A 17,219-nucleotide genomic window follows, 5' to 3' on the forward strand; every position below is an offset into this window, starting at 1 on the left:
TCTCTTCCTGTGTAAAACCTTGGCCTATTTGCAAATCAGTCAAAATGTATTTCTGCTGTATTAAACTGGAGCAACTACAACAATTGTCAGCTTGTAAACTCCACACTAAAAGAAGGGAATAGGTCTTAAAAATGTGCAAAAAGGCCAAGGTATAAGATACTTGTTTTTTTCTGCTTGATCTGAATGTGCCTGGTTGTTTGACATTGTTGCACTTAACATTTTACCTGACAAAACTTACACTGTTCCTCAGTGTACTGTAGCTTTAGGGTGTGTTCATCTGAAGTGATCAAGAGTTGAAATATGAATTTTAAATCCCTCAAGCCAGTGTTGATTGTATACTAAGCACTTCTAATGTGGTGACAGCTTAAAATGAAGTCTGTGTTTTGGGAGTCCTTTCCTTTTGAAGCTCTCTTCTCTGCCAGTTGAATTTGTTTTTAACGATGTGTTTTACTCCTGCTTTGTTTCATGGTGGAAAAATCAATCCACCCCATCTTGTGTAAATATCCTGATGGCATAGGTTTCTCCTGAAGTTTTTTTTTTGTAAACAAAGGGATCATTATCCCTGCTTGTTTTTGTGTCTTGCAGTCCTGACCTCCCAAGAGTCGTCGTGGCGATAAAACATGGACCACAGAGCCAAGAGAAACTTGTTCACTTTTTAATGTCACCATCACCTCCTATTTAACCTCTTCCTTTGCAATTCTCATTCCATGATAGACGTAAATACTGTAAATACTTAAGACAAATATATTTACAGAGTTTTGCTACTGTAAGCGCTACAAAATATCTGACAAATGTAAAACCTTTTACTTAGAGTAATTATTACAATGTATTTAAATGTAATAAAAATGTCTGAATGTTTTAGAGAATCTTTTGTGCTTTCATTGTACTTTATTACATACATTATGAATCATTGTAATTATATAACGTAAACTCATGTATTGCTAACCTCTAGCAGTAAATAATCAACACAGTATTCCCAAAAACTGAAATGAAATATAAATATATTATAAGTTTTGAATTATTCATGCTCCTTTCTGTTCCTCATGGCACAATGGGCCCAGTGATGCATTGTGATTATTTCTTCGCTTTTTACTGGAAGCATTCAGTCGATTGAAAAGTACACCCTTGTATTCAGCTGCTGCAAATGTTGCAGGCATCTTGGCCTCACATCTGCTGGCGTTCCAGGTGATGGAACATGGTAGATTGACAAGATGTGACGATGAAGACACTACACGTGTGGGCCTCGTGGAGACCAAAAGCAGTTTATTACCTATTTTATTATTTTGATGAGTGAGTGAGTGAGTGAGTGAGTGAGTGAGTGAGTGAGTGAGTGAGTGAGTGAGTGAGTGAGTGAGTGAGTGAGTGAGTGAGTGAGTGAGTGAGTGAGTGAGTGTTATACATAAAATTTACTGTATATAAGCAACTTACATGACATTTTGTGGTAAGGGCATGCCTTGATAATAAATTGCTATATTTTAGTGCAGGTCTGTTTATGTGTAAATATTTACAGTAGTTAATTGTGGCAACAAAATTATAGAATATAAAAGTTTTATTTCAGAATAGTGACTCACACAACATTAATATTCATTATGAGGCCAATGAGTTGTTTTGGATTTATTCAAAGAAATAAATCAACATCCAAAACCATCGCAACAATGTTTTTAAATTAAAGCAACTAATACATAAATGAAAACATGAAAATCATGAAAACTGTCATAGTCCAAAAACTGAATAGTTTGCACCTTAAGTAGGCCCTACTGTTGTTGTATGACCTACCTACCTACCTACCTACCTACCTACCTACCTACCTACATACCTACCTACCTACCTACCTACCTACCTACCTACCTACCTACCTACCTACCTACCTACCTACCTACCTACCTACCTACCTACCTACCTACCTACCACCACAGCTCTTTATTGCCACCCAAGGAGTTGCTTTACATTGTTTGTCCCTTAAAGTGGATCTGACTGCCAGCTGACCTCAGTGATGTTGAGCATCGACAAATATTCTCAAGAAATACACAAGCATGATCAGGACTTGCTAAAATATATATATTGAAATTGATGGACTTGTATTAGATTGCTAAAAATCACAAATGTGTGATCACCACTACATAAAACTCCAGTAACTTCCTCATGTTTACCCGTAATGTGCAAATATGCGGAATGTTGTACATACAACATTCCGCATATTTGATGTGGCGTTTAGGATGTGGGCCACCTTTGGACTGGAAAGCATGACCTCGACGAATTGGCACTCTCATCACTCAGTCAACTTTTTTTTCCTTCAATTTTTACCATCAACTCCATGTACTTGTATAAGTGGGATATTAAAGCTTCACAAAATGGCCACTTTTGATATGATGATTACTTAAGAAGAATTGGATTACAGTGAGATCTGTCTGGGAGGGTTATATAATCTCCCAAATCCATGTGTTTTTTTGCTCTACTGGCTGAACAGACCCAACACGGTGGACCTCTAACGCCCACTTGTGGACATAAATAGTCCTGCATGCCGTCCAAAGGTTTCTATTCAAATGTCCAACCAGCTGCTTTTTTAGTCACATAGAAAGCGATGCAGTGTGTCCTCCTTGAAACAATAATGGCTAAATTGGTTCAAGACTTTCGATTAAATATGTTATTCTTTTAAATGTAAGGTAAACTCACCCACTTGCCAGGAACATGTAATGTAAAGCTGCTTGACTTGATATAGCCCATAAATTCAAAGACTTCTTACAAAAAAGGAATTAAATCACCCTCACTTATTCAAATAGTCTCTTTATAAAACACATATCATGTCACACAAAGGCATTTCTGTAATAATATGTCCTGGTTTAGTTTGCAGCTAAATTGCTGCAATCGTTTTATTATTAGTATGAATGTTACTAAAGTTGTATTTGAGAGAGCAGGTCACAGAGGTCAACAAGTACGTGCTCTTGCTATGCAGGCCATAAATAAAGTACAGTAGGTGCACAAAGGGAGGGGCAGGACCTCCAACATAGGCCTGACTGAACGGCAATACAGTACTGGGACATGGTGAAGGCGTGCTTGTTGAATGATGGCTTGTCTGCTCCAAGACGCAATCCCAAAACCAGGTTAGCCGCTGTCACACGCACAGTGGAACTGGCATTGGGCGCAATGTGCGTTAGTCAGTGGCTTACCTGCTTTTAGAGCTTTTCAATCACTGCCCTGGCAGCAAAAACACACATGCAATTTTATTATATATATTAATGTATATATTATGAATATCACACATTGTATGGTCAGACAAGACAGGGCAGTGTATTCGGTGACATTAGGTCACTACATGTATAAGAAATGTAATAGAAATAATTATAAAGTAGTTTAAATGGCCCATTGCAAACGGTGTAGTGCACATAGCGATTGGAGTTTTATTTTTAATTCAAATCATCAAAATATGTAATAAACATTACAGGAATTGTAGTCCAAAGACAGATGGGATGTAGTCCATTTCATTCACTTCAGCTAGATAGAGTGTTCATCCATCCGTCAATTTTCTATACCTTATAACAGTGGTGTATAAATAAAGCTGCACTTACCGGTCCCAAGTTTTTCTTGTTGTACAGTATTCCTAAATGCACACCAAAAATAATTGAATGTGATTTCTTGCATATATCGCCTACTTCTAATCACATTTTTTTTTCTCTTTACAGAAATCACAGATCTTAATAAAACTTGGGGTCATTTCCATTTTTCGATTATAGTAAACCCAACGCAGCCGAAGTTGACTTCACTTGCACTGGCTCTACCCAGCCCATTCCCGTGCGACGACAACCTGACCTGGATATGTAAATTAACAAGTCAACAGGCACAGCGTCCAGCCAATGAACTTTCGGTTAAGCAAAACATGCCGCGCCTATAATCCATTATCGACCAATGAAATTCTCAGAAAGGTGGCCATGCCACAACCAGCAGTTACTTTACAGTTCACGCTCTAGTTGGGGTGCGGTGCGTTCATTTTCGCACGTCTTACATTAGGAACAAACCATTCCACTTTTAATCCAATTTCTATCATATCATTATTTACTCAAACTTTTACCCAGAATGGCCGTATTTATATTTATATAAACGCGTCGGGTGTTTGTAACTGCTGTTATTCACTTAATACGTGTAGTTTGAACTTCTTTGAACAAATGACGCCCCTATGCGTGCAATGCAAATTGGTTGGACTCGACTCGCTTGTGTACAGTGTTGCCATGAGCAGAGAGAGATTGTGCACGTAGCAAGGATGCTGCATGACAATCTGATTTCACGATGACGACCAGGAGAGCATTTTAATATTTACGACGTGACATTCGGGAACATTCTGAGCCCATCAAAAATACTTATCAATTATTCATATATTAACAGTATCATATGTTCTAAATTCTGGAACTATATTGTACATGGTGTGTAGTTTCATTTTACAGTGGCCTGGAAAATATAATGAAGAACATATTTTTTTTATTGTAAAACAATAAAATCAAGTATGTGAAAAGGAAACACTGGGGTTGCACTTCACTTTACCATCTTTTCACCAAGAACATTGTGAACTGTATATTGCCAAACATGCATCCGGTCTGAGACCTTTATTTGAACCTTTCTATCTAAACAACATTTGGCTATGAACCAAAGACTGGATTATTCCTATCCAGGATACACATAACCCCCATGGCATAGAGTACTAAATAAGGATTACCCTGCATTATGTAACAGATTACAGGAGTTGGTGTGGTGGGACATAAAGGGGCGTGAGAGACAGAGAAACAATGCAATGGACTTTGCACAAAGTGCCATGACGTCATGCACTAGTGTACCCTCAGGGATGTGCAGAGGGTCATGTCAGGCTGACACCTGTCAGCAGGGGTGGTGACCCGGGCACAGCCCTCACCTCTGGCGACCCTTGTTAACATTTTTTTGTTCTTTGCCTGACCTTGATTACCCTTTTGTGGGCACATCAAGAAGAGAAGGAGATTGGTGGAATTGTGAGGCAGGAGGAGAAACAAATGTAGAAATGAGACAATCGTTCCGTGATGATATCAGTTAACAGAGACGGCAATTAAACATGATATCACATCATTTATGTGGGACATAAATCAATTATCTAATTGATTAATTAATTATAAGATGCCCTTTTACAAGATTTTACATTTTGTTTTATCAAAAAAAAGCTTAATAACCCTCCAAATGTTTATGGAGGATATTTTTGTACATATTATGTAGATATTCAAATTAGTTTTATTTCTAAAAAAAAAAAAAAAATAGATATTTTTCTCAAGGAATGCATTTTACCATGCTCTTCGCACACCTCATAACAGAAAACGAAAGGTAATTTGGAAATATCATTGTTGTGGACATGAAGAAACGATTGAACATGTCAAAAATATGGTCTGGAAATAGGACAAATGACAAAATGAAAATAATGTATGTAAAAGATATACTGTACTGTAAAATACTGTAAACGTCTTATACACGCCATACCAGTAGATGGCGGTAATGTAAACTTCAACGATATTTACCATTCGCTATTAACAGCAAAGAACATCTACTCGGCGATTTCCGTCGAAACAGCCGGCCGTGTCACTCAACACCTTTACCATAGAAACATCATTTTCTCTCAGCGTAGCTATCAATTTGCTACCAAATATGGTAGGTCTTTTTATTTTATTATTATGATTATTATTTAGCCTTTTATATACGATTGCGACTTTGAGTTGGTGCATGTAGTGTACTATCCGCGTGCGCGGAACAATGAAGAGGAAATTTCAACTGTAGTGGAAGCTCAATGCTAAATTTAGCTTATGCTACTCGAAGGTTAGCTAACTACACGGATTCATGCTCCTGCAAATTTAACTTGCTTGTCGTTGTTTTTAAACTAAACAATCTTTATTTGATGTTATGATCTTATTAGTGCACATATTTGTAATACAATATCTCTGTTTGCCCTTCGTTAATACTTCCTGCAGTACACGACGTACGTATCGTTCGTGCTGAGTTTGCTTCTTTGTTTACATACGTAGCCCCTGTCTTGATTACATGCATGCATCTTTCACCATCTAAATAATCTTTAGAAAACAACCTTACTCGTTTTTTAGCCCATAAATAATCACGCTTTAGTTTGGATCACATGATGTCATAAAGTTTTTTTTTTTCACAACATTGATTTATATTAGTAGCGACCTGTATTTGCATTCTTCACGCTCACTTTTATGTTAATTTGACACAGGCAACATCGTAGAAATGAACTTTGCTGTTTGATCATATCAACTTGCCCTCTCTTCCAAATAGTGAGTAATCTGACTCGCAATTAATCCAGTTAAACCATCACATTCATTATACAAGTTATAGTTTGAACAGTGGTTTTTAAAATTGTTTTTCATCTTTATTATAGACGTGCTTTGGAGTGAAAATCCTCTTAATAATCAGTCATGGATGATGATGACAGTCCAGAAGAGCTGATAAGGCGCAGCGTCCACAAAAAAAGAGATGTGCCGTGGGACATTTCAGGTCGTGTGTGTGATCTGTGTCCGACACAAACTCATGGCATTTCATACATGAATAACTTGTACCCTAAAATATTTCAGTCTTGTCATATATATACTTACACTAATGTTGTTTTAGATTCTGATGATGACATTGATGGGTCTGAAGAGGGAGAATCCGAGAGCAGCAATGAAGATGATGTTGACGACAATGGTTTAGAGGGAGAGGAGGGAGAAGACAATGAAGTGGAGGATGGTAATAGTAATGTCATTTTTGTTAGATGCATTTAAACGATCCATCCATCACGTTGGTATCTCCACATCATGTTACAGTCTGGTGTCAAATGTGTAATTCTTTATTATTGCAATTAAAATGAGCCCTCAACAAATAAATATTTCATAATGCACAACAAATTACTATGATGAACAGATTTTAAACTTGTGTAGAAATTGACCAAACTATGATAATTATGTGCTTAACTGTGTGCGTGTAATAGTCTTCCTACGTCGCGGTGTCGTATAGTTTCCTCTCAGTTTATAAGCATAGTAAATAAATGTGTTTAGTGTTCGTAACATCGTTAAGTTTGCCTGCCATAAAGGCTATCGTGTTAAGGGAATACAGATATGACAGTTAATTGATAAATCCTCTTGACTACGTCATATTTTCTATTTGTGTTAAAGCTCCTCTATATAACTATACTGTGTATTATCTACATAAGATGAGGATGAAGAAGAAGACGCTAAGGCGGAGGATGGAGTTTTAGGCGAGACCTCTGCAACCATTCCAGCCATGAGCTCAGACGAGGATGCAGATAAATGTCCCATCTGCCTGAACACCTTCAGCAATCAACCTGTGGCCACACCAGAGAACTGTGAGCACTACTTCTGCCTCGACTGCATCCTTGCTTGGTCCAAGGTAAGACGTGTTTATTTTGTTCGCAACGTCAACATGGTGGAGAAAGTGGGGGTAATGTGGGGCTTGCACCACCGTTGTGCCAAATGTTTACAAGATCACTGAGTACAATAAATGCGGTACGTGTAGAAGGATGTTACTATTTAAATTGTTGGCAATTGTATGAAAATGGGTGAATAGATACTATTCATTTGACGGTAACTGTACTTTTGATTTTAATAGGCCAATTGTGGCTCGAGGGCCATACTTTGCTAAGTCTGTTTTATCATGTTTGGATGAGTGGACTTGACTTACATCATAAAAGTTGTTTTGAAAGTCTTTACAAGTAGAAGAGAGAAGGTTAGCATCTAATTTTATATGTTTTTATCCCTCTTTTCAGAATGCAAACTCATGCCCTGTGGACCGTATTACATTCAACAGCATATACCTACGGATATCTTATGGAGGCAAAGTGCAGAAAATGGCAAGTGCATATTCCATCATATGTAACAGACTAATGAAAATTTTAATAAGTGTATGTTTGCTATAATATGAACTTATCCCTTTAATATCTTAAGTCACTCGTACAAATGTGGTGTACAAAAGTGCACACCAGACATGACTTTGCTATCTCCAGATGTACAGTACAGTGTTTGATGTACTTACTGTATGCTCAATACAGATTACAGTACAAAAACCAGTGAAGAAAGTTGATGAGGTGACGGTGGATTTGGACTTGGAGCAGACAAACTGTGAAGTGTGTCAGGGCAGTGATCGCGAGGACCGACTTCTGCTCTGCGATGGCTGTGACGCTGGGTAAGACATTCATCCTATGACACGTTACACCTTTTCACATCAAACGGGCCATTTAGACGGACATTTTGCAGGCTCCTTTGCTACTTGCTGTCTTGTACATGAAACCCAGCCAGTTGCTGCCCCTGCCACACATCTAATTATCTTAATGCACAAAGCCGCGCCAGTTGTGAAAATGCAAACTTTGTGGCAATGTCCTATCTCTGTCCAAAAGGGACAGGTGGAAACCTCTGGCTCTACTCTTATACTGTTAGGTTAAAAACACACGCAGCAAAAAGCTCAAGCTAAACTTGTTAATATTCAAATCTTTCATAACTCCAGCCGATTGATTTTTGTTGAGAATTACTAACCTGGCATCTGTCCTGAGTGAAGTTGTAGCTACATACATATGTAAAGCAACAGCATTTTGATTTTTTTCTCCTTTTTGTGTTGTTCCAATGCAAATAAAAGAAATAAAGGTACATAGCGAATAATTGGTAATTGATAGTTTTCTGGAGGTGGTGCATGATCTAACAGTAGCACAGGGGTGCCAATGTTTTTTTGTGTCATTACTGAATCATCATGTAATAACATAGCCTTCATCATTGATTATTAAATTCAATTCGAGATGTTATTTGACTGTACTACTCTTTTGTGGTAGGTCTTCCCTAACTTTTTCCAAAACAAATATTCTCGCACACCAGCAAAGCACTAGAGTTATTGGCCAACTTCCCTTTGTTGACAGCTACCACATGGAATGTCTGACACCACCCCTGGACACTGTTCCTGTTGAGGAATGGTTCTGTCCTGAATGTGTTGCTAATAACAACAACTCAGGTAAGTTAGACTGTTAGACATCATTTGGTTTTGGAGATACAATCTGCTTAAATGTATTTGATTCTTCCTGTATTATTCAGTTGTTGTTATTTTCACTTGTAGAGGCAGCGATTCATATGCTACACTTCACTCATGTATCGGTTAAAAAATCATTTCTTGTGATGTGACAATTCAGCCAATTTCACAATGGTTTTTTTCAGAGATGCGTTTTCAGAAGTATACTCGTCAAATAACAAAAGACTTGGTTGTTAACAGAGAAGAGACCCAACAATTTCTATAGAAGCAAACAGTACATTTTGTCAAGTGTCAAAGCTTATACATGCTTTCACTGAAGAGCATTCTTTTTTTGAAGGATCAGTAGAAGAACAGAATCAAACCCAAAGGCGCCCCTCTACTGGCCAGCCGACTACCAGTCGTTCCCAGTCTCGAGCTGTGGGTCCAATACGAGCCATCGCTCGCACTCAGCACAGTGAGCGGGTTCGGGCCAATGTGAATCGACATCGTATCTCACAGGCACGCACATCGCAGGTTTGGCATGATGGCGTGTTGCTTCTTCTCTGCTTACGTATGGCTCTGGATCAGTATGTACTTATTTGCAGCAGCATTTAGTGTATAGAAAATGCACCTCCCTTTAAGGTGCCATTGAAACAGGAGCGTGATGCATGTCATATAATAAATACTACATATGCATGTGTTTGGCCCTTGTACCAGAATGGACTGATAAAATAAACCTGGACACTCGTTCATATGCCACTATTGTTTTCCAGCTTGCTCAAACATACCAGAACCACTCTAATTGGCTGGATGAGACCATCAATGCTGTGGTTGCTGGGCTGAACACAGCAATATATGTAAGGGACCTCACACCTCATCCTCCAACTAGACGCAGGCGTAAGACTGGTAAGTAGGATTGAGACAATACAAGAGTGGGGAACAAGTGAACCAGAAAGAAAAGTAGCACACACTATACTTAGTATGTGTCTCTTATATGTTTTGTTTTAGTACCGTATTTTCCGCACCATAGGCACTTCGGGTTAAAAGGCGGAGACTCAATTGCAGGCGCTATTCTGTACTTATTCCACACATAGGGTGCACCGCATTATAGGGCGCATGCATACCATGATTTACGATAAACAAAAAAACATCGCAGGAGCAAGACAGTTCTCTCGTCATTGTCTCGTATGAAAATGTAATATAATTTTGTGTAATAAATGTTCGGTAAATCAATCAATCATTCACTCAAACAGGAATTCGCAGAAAGACCACAAAAAAGGTGCTCTCCAACAAGGGTAAAAAAGGCCGTTCAACAAAACCAAGGAAGAAACGTAAAGGGAGGAAGACTAAATCCAAAAGGACAATGGTGAGTCTCTCATCAGTAATTGTGAGCCTAATTGTGAGCATAATAGTCAGTGCAATGTAAAATGACTTTCTTGTCTTTGTTTATGCTTTATCATAGGTGGGAAAAAAGGTAGCGACTCCTCAGAGCCGCATCGCCAATAGTCTCGGACTATCAAAGGACAAGAACAACTGTTCACTTCCTACAATATGTCGACCCTCAGAGCATACACTAAGCAGCATGCGAGTCGACATAGGGGCTGCATCCCTTTCAATCTATGGGGATCCTTTCGACCTGGATCCATTTGCTGATCGGTATGATCGTTAGTCTTTGTACTGTGATAACTTACCCCGATAGTGGTTGAGCAATTTGATCTTACTGTTTTTTGTTTTTCAGTGATGAGGCTGAGCAAGAAGAAACTGTTTCATCCTTGCTGGAGGCAAAGAGAAGAGGAATCTCTCACTCTGCTTTTCGCTCTCACCAGCCTGTTGCCCGACCTATCGGTATGGGTATGTCAAGGTAAAATTCCATCCTGATGTCTAGGGGTTTTGTGATAAATGTACTGTGGATATTTGAGTTTATCAATTGCAAAATATAGAATCTTAAAATAAAAAAAAAAGAACCCTGCTGTGCCAGGGTACAATTTCAAGATGTTCTTTTCAAAATGAAGAGACAATTCAATACCTTTTGTGTGATGCCAGGCGGGGTATGGATACTCCCCAAACTGGAGTTGTTGTGGAGGCAGCGCCGGTGCCCGATCTGCTGGGGAGCATCCTTTCAGGCCAAAGCCTGCTCTTAATGGACAGCTCTGATGTCGTCATTAGTCGGGATGGTTCTCTTAAAGCCTTACAATCAGGTACGTTTAGAAATTCTAATCACAGCCCCACAATCATACCTTAGACCTTTTTTATTTAATTCACCTTATGGGCATAGAACGTTTTTCAGCCCAACAACTCACTTTTCGCTGATGACCCAACGATCAGGATTAGAGAAGTTGGCTCCTTTTCAAAGAAGGTGAATTTTACCTTCAATTTAGTTCATCCAGATAATAACCCGCCAATCACTAATCATTCACATGACTTTTAATGCTCAAAGATAAGATCTTTTCCATTGTATGACAAGGGGGAAAGTCCCTTATTCATTTTAACATGCTACAATAATACAGGATAGCTGATATACACTTGTGCACAACAACAAACCCTGTAGACTTGGCCTCAATCGTAATGGTTTATTAACAGACCATTACGACTGCAGAGATTCACACACTCTCAAAAGCAGAGTTAGCAATCACTATTGGCTACTTTTCGTCACTTCAATGAGCATGAATATGAATACCTGCAACAATTAGCATTTTGTGTCTTACATTGTGCTTTAATTTCCACAGCCAGTTTGTCAACGCTGGAGCCAGGTTTAGAAAAGCGTAATAGCTCAGAGGAATCTAGTGGTCTCCCCCAGCCAGTGATTTCAGCCAGCCTAGCAGAAAGTTTTTCATCCAGTTATGACAACAGACATCTACCAGGAGCCTCCCACAGCAACTTGAACAGATCTCTCTCTCAGTGTTCTTCGTCAGCACCTTCAGATGTCAACAATAGCCAGCCTCCTCACTTTCCTGATTTGTCATCGAGAGGCCATTTGTGTTTACAGCCGCCTCTTAAAAAACGACCCTCACCATCGTTTGGTCTCCAGAGAACCAATGGGTCCTCCATGTGCGGCACCCTCACTTCATGTCGGGACTCAAACCTGAGCTCTTATAGCAAAACAACACTTCAGTCACAATGTCATCCTAATAAAGCACCTACAAAGCCCATGTGGATAGATGTGGACAACGTCCCAAGGATACCAAAAATAAAACGAGATGCCACAAACTATGGCAATAGTGGCACTAATAAAAGCAATAGTAATTCTTCCTCCAGTATTAATAATTCTGGCATGCCCGAGACTGCCGTGGTCAGCTTTGCCGGGGACAAAAACAGACAAAAACATGTTGGCCAACAAAGCAACACTGACCGCCAGCCTCCAAATCAAGGAGCTGGCTCCTCTCAAGCCTTCTCCAACTCATTCTCTATTTGCTCCTCCAGTGTCTCTCCTTCTGCATCACTATCCAATTCCTCTGCATCCTCCTCAACTTCTTCATCCATAAGCTTCCGCATTAACGCCAGCGGGAACTCGTTGCATTCGCGACGTCTGGTCCTCCCATCATTTTCTGCTAGTGAAGGTGAAAGGAGAGAGAAGTTGGATGAGGCAAGAAAGAGACAAGAGCACAGAGATCAACAGAAAATGTTGGTGTCACGCACAGCTGCCGCTAACAAAAAAGACATGAATGTCTACGACCCCTCGAACCCAACTATATCAGACTCAAGCAGTTCTGACAGTGAAAGTGAGAGCTTAGAAAGAAACAATTGTCGGTTCAATTCACTTCCCAGGTCAGCGTTCACCTATGACGTAGCACAAAGTAAGCAGAAGCTGCTTCAAACAAAAAACAAAACACCCGAGAGTGAATTTGCACAAGAAGAACCAAGGAGTGCTCATTTGCAAACTCCCTCACGGTTGGGCAGTTGCACTTCAAGAGTTGTCAAAGTTGAAAAGGACTCAATATTGGTGGACATAAAAATGGACAACCGAACCCCATTTGGTGGCTTCAAGAGGCAGACGGGACTTGCTGATTCAGGAATAGACAACATGTTTGGACACGGTGTGAAAAGTTGTTCTGGTTCAAAGACAACAGTCACGTTTTCACCTGTTCAACACAGCTTGGACCACTTGAAGACAGAGGAGGAAAGTGGACGTCATGCTATTAGTTCCAAAAACGCCATTGACAGAAAGATTGATTCTTCGAGCTCTGGATCATCTTATATCAATATAAGACTAAAGCAAGAAAAATCTGATTCCAGCTCTCCTCCAAAGGATTTGAGTCATGAAAAGAAAACGTCCACCCAAGTGGTTCCATCTAAACAACACAATACTTCACGCATCTCACAATCTGACAGAGACAAGACTAAGGACCATCTCGTCTCAAAGCAAGAAGACCAGCAGAAGAAAACGGACAAAGACAGAGAAAGGCGGTCAAGGTCGCGAGACAGAAGAACACATTCATCGTCGGGAAGCTCTCTGTCCAGTTCTCCCAAGCGCTCTCGTAAAAACAAGAGACGACATAGATCAAGGTACGGTGATAGTTTTTTTTTTTTTCTATTTACAAAGTACCAAATACACTTGTCCTGTTAATTGTTCCTTTATGATTTCCAATCTGAAGGTCTAGCTCCACGTCAAGCAGCAGAGAGCGTTCAAGGAGAAAAAGACATGAAGAAAGCAGCCCGGAAAGAAGTGATGACAGCAGAAGTAGCCCTGAGACAAGTAGGATGTCAAAGAATAGGACACGTCGCTGTTCTCGGTCCAGATCACGATCCAGAGGTAAAGCCAAGGCCCAGAAACATGGACGCTCGCGCTCTAAATCCCCATCGAAATCATCATACAAGTCCAGATCCAAAGAACGATGGAAAGAGCGCACACACTCGCGTAATGAAGACGCAAAGGCACGACCAAAATACAAAAGGAGATCCCGATCCAGATCAAGCTCAAGAGAGAAAAGCAAGGAGGGTGGTTCATCTAAAAGCTTTAGAAAAGCTTCAGTGACTGGTTTTCCACCCTCAAAATATAACAAGGACACTCAAAACGAAAACAGAGTTTCACTAAGTTCTGTAAAAGATGAAACAAATCCAGAAGTCCAAAAAGATTTGCCCGATTCTCCCTTTGTTCCAAAAATTAAAAAGGAAAATGACAGTGCAGACACCACGGCCATACCTGTAGAAAGTAAGAAAGAAGTACAAATCTTGAGGAAGGTAAAGAAAAATGAGCAACCATCTTTTGATATGTTTGAAAGTGCTCCCACCCCCCAACACACCGAGAAAGAAGATGCACCTTCATCCATCCAAGGAATAAAAAAAGAGTCCATCGAGATTCAAGTGTCTGAAACAATCACGACGGAAGAAACTGCTGAAATCACTCCGATTAAAGCGGAGTCAGTGCCCTCAAAATTGCCAGTTACCTCGGCTCACACCTCAGGCGGTCACCAGGAGGCACCCAAACAGTTACAGCCCGACGTGAAGGCCCCAGTGGACCAGGCAAACGCAATTGAGTTGAACGTCCCAACGAAGCACATCTCAGAATACGACGATGACATCTCTGTGGATATGTTGCTTGACATTCTGGACTGTGTGAAGCAAGAGCACTCTGTGGACAATGGTGCCAATATCAAACAGCAAAATATCAGACAAGAAGGTAACACTGAGGCACAACAGCTGCTGACGACATCTAGAATGAAGATTCAAAGCAAAAGGGTGACGTGGAATGTACAAGATACCGATGGAGCCCAACCAGACAAATATGCTGACAGTAAGTGTCGCTATTCTCATTTCCACATTTGGCTGTCCAGTAATTGTGTCTGCATCTCTTTGATTTCATTCACTATGCTTTCCCTCAGAGCTGGCTTTGTTTAAAGAAAAGCGGAAGCAGGAAGCAGCTCATAAACCCTCACCTATTAACATTAGCCAGGTAAGACCTATGACACTGAGACGGTTAAAAGAAGCCTCGGAATGGATTCGAAACATGAAAAAAAAAAAATCATAAAATTCGAGTGACGAGTTGACTGAGCCCATAGACATCACAAAATATGCCCCCTTTAAATACGTGTGTGTGTGTGCGCGCAAATTTTGGGGGGTCCAAGACATCTTTGGCTTGTTTTATTTTATTTTTTAGTGTTGCAAGCCAGACGCGTAAAGAAAGTTGCTGATGCACGTCCAGCCGTTAATTAAACAAAGTCAAATGCAAAAATACAAATACTTGCAAGGCGTGATTCTAGCCCCCGCTGTCAATCAATAGGTTGAATGCCCACATCCAACCATTACTACTCCTACTCCTCCTACTACTACTACTACTACATTTACATTCATTTTTTAGAAATACTATTTTTATGCAATTCAGTGTTACTTTATTTTTATATATGACCTATATGGCATGGGGCTTAAACAGAATCTAAACCTTTCAATTGGTTTATATGGAGGAAATTGATGTAGTAATTTGCGCTGGTAAATTGAGTTATTAATTGTACTTCTAAGTCAAGTTACCACTGTAGTTAAAGTTATGTGACTGGATCCAAATATTTCTGAGCTCTTGTAAATTGAAATTTAAAATGGCTTTGGCATTTCTTAATGCTTATTTCTGTCTACATCAACACTTGAGTCAGTTATATTTTAGTAAGTGCAGTTATGCGCCCATCAATAACATGTCCGTTAATTGAATCACCAGTAAGTGGCAGTGTTTATCCAACAAACATTGATGGAGCAACCTTTTATGGTGACGTCATTGAAACTAAAACCGACAAGTGGTGTCATTTCAGATTATATAAAATTGAACTCCACATCATGAAATATAGTGCATTATATTACTTATGGAATAATAACAACAACAACATCTATAATTTGAGATGCTGTGTCCAGCCCTTAAATAGTAATGACTTAAAGTTTGGTAAAAATCTGGTTCATGGTAATATTCTGCAACTTTGCTATGATCAGTGTCTTTCTGATTCAAATATGTCTCACTTAAATTCTTCACAACTCAAGAAAACAAACTTCCACCAAAACTTTATGACTATGTTGTGATCGGCTTTGCATTTTGTAACAGGACACAAGTGGACCTGCTTCAGTCAGTGATTCGGCCAAGGGAGATGACAGTACTCTGCCAAGTGGCAGCGGCTGTCAGGAGTATTTGAAGAAGCTTCACATGCAGGAGCGAGCCGTTGAAGAGGTGAAACTGGCCATCAAACCCTTCTACCAGAAGAGGGACATCAACAAAGAGGAATATAAGGATATCCTACGCAAAGCTGTGCGGAAGGTGGGTTCTAGGATAAGTAAGGTGAAATTGTTTGTTTTCAGTTCAGACCAAAGAATTGTTGAAGTCACCATTTGTTCCACTAGGTTTGCCACAGCAAGAGTGGGGAAATTAACCCAGTGAAAGTCGGCAATCTGGTAAAGGCTTATGTGGACAAATACAAGCACGCTCGGAAACACCAGAAAACTGAGACTAAGCCCAAGAAGACGTCTGTCTGACGGCCACTGATCGAAATCCCATCAACACTCATGCACAGTTTTTGCAGGAGAGAAATTTGCAGTATTGCATTTCTTTTCTTAATCACGGTGGACAAGCATGGATTTTGATCTTTTGCAGGGTTAAAACCTTTTCTTTTTGTGCACAGCCAAAGTTGTGCTGTTAAGAGACTGTTCTCTAAGTACTTCCATTCTCGGCAAGCGTAACGTTTTGTCAATAGAATATTCATCAGTGGCCAAAGCTCCTGTTTTGGTTCAAAGGCAGTTTTTTGCAGTTATTTAAATGTATCATTAAGGAAAGTCACTGTTATTGAATATTTGGCAAAAATGTCAATAGTCTTATTAGGAAATTTCAATATTGTAAATATTTTTGATTTCATTAGTACCACTTAACTGTTTATTTCAGTAATTTCTGCCTGTTTCTGTCGTCTCAATTTAATAAATGGAGCAAGATTTTGTTAATTGAACGTCTTTATCACGAATTGGTACGTAGCAGCATCCAAAATAACACTGCCAAATATAGCCAAGAACTTCCTCCTGAAGAACACAACTATGAACATGTAGACAGAGAGAAAGGAGAGGACAACATTATGTTTAGGTCAGCTAAGGTAGCGCTGCAGCATTAAAAGGACATTTTAGGAGCGTGCTGAAGCAAATTGTTTTTTTTCTGCTTTGACCTGGAGATTAGGACTGTAAGTCATTTTCGCTCATTTTTACTGTTTGACTTCGGGAAGTAAAGTTAAAAAAAAAATACCACGAGATTAAATGTGTCTGTT

The 17,219-nt window shown here is 39.6% G+C and overlaps 2 protein-coding genes and 1 long non-coding RNA gene across 4 annotated transcripts in view; 2 read left to right on the top strand and 1 right to left on the bottom strand.

Moving 5' to 3' along the window:
• Positions 1-866, top strand: part of LOC148396514 (ras association domain-containing protein 7-like) — a 26,834-nt gene extending 25,968 nt beyond the window's left edge. Inside the window, exon 7 of the mRNA XM_088378606.1 lies at positions 586-866. Within this exon, the coding sequence (XP_088234732.1) occupies positions 586-617 (32 nt within the window). The 3' untranslated portion in view covers positions 618-866. The remainder of the gene's footprint in view (positions 1-585) is intronic.
• LOC148396516 (uncharacterized) lies at positions 642-3,851 on the bottom strand. Its single transcript, XR_015859049.1, has 2 exons — positions 3,567-3,851; positions 642-3,195 (listed from the first exon to the last, which is right to left on the bottom strand). It is a non-coding gene; the product is annotated as an uncharacterized LOC148396516 (long non-coding RNA).
• A 1,697-nt stretch (positions 3,852-5,548) lies between these two features.
• On the top strand, positions 5,549-16,905 carry phrf1 (PHD and ring finger domains 1). Of its 2 annotated transcripts, none has more exons than XM_088378624.1 (19): positions 5,549-5,655; positions 6,233-6,293; positions 6,398-6,513; positions 6,628-6,744; positions 7,208-7,404; positions 7,781-7,864; positions 8,063-8,196; positions 8,918-9,009; positions 9,362-9,537; positions 9,777-9,909; positions 10,257-10,369; positions 10,466-10,659; positions 10,742-10,864; positions 11,047-11,201; positions 11,730-13,506; positions 13,596-14,734; positions 14,823-14,893; positions 16,022-16,231; positions 16,315-16,905. In XM_088378624.1, the coding sequence occupies exons 3-19, from the start codon at positions 6,435-6,437 to the stop codon at positions 16,444-16,446; spliced, it is 4,926 nt and encodes a 1,641-aa protein (XP_088234750.1). In that variant the 5' UTR covers positions 5,549-5,655; positions 6,233-6,293; positions 6,398-6,434; the 3' UTR covers positions 16,447-16,905. The 2 variants fall into 2 exon arrangements, with proteins under 2 accessions (XP_088234750.1, XP_088234751.1); XM_088378625.1 differs by having other exon boundaries at positions 9,362-9,522.
• Positions 16,906-17,219: the final 314 nt, after the last annotated feature.

This window comes from Syngnathus floridae, chromosome 6 (genome assembly GCF_059516105.1).
Source record: "Syngnathus floridae isolate MCC-2025c chromosome 6, RoL_Sflo_1.0, whole genome shotgun sequence".
Classification (NCBI taxonomy): domain Eukaryota; kingdom Metazoa; phylum Chordata; class Actinopteri; order Syngnathiformes; family Syngnathidae; genus Syngnathus; species Syngnathus floridae.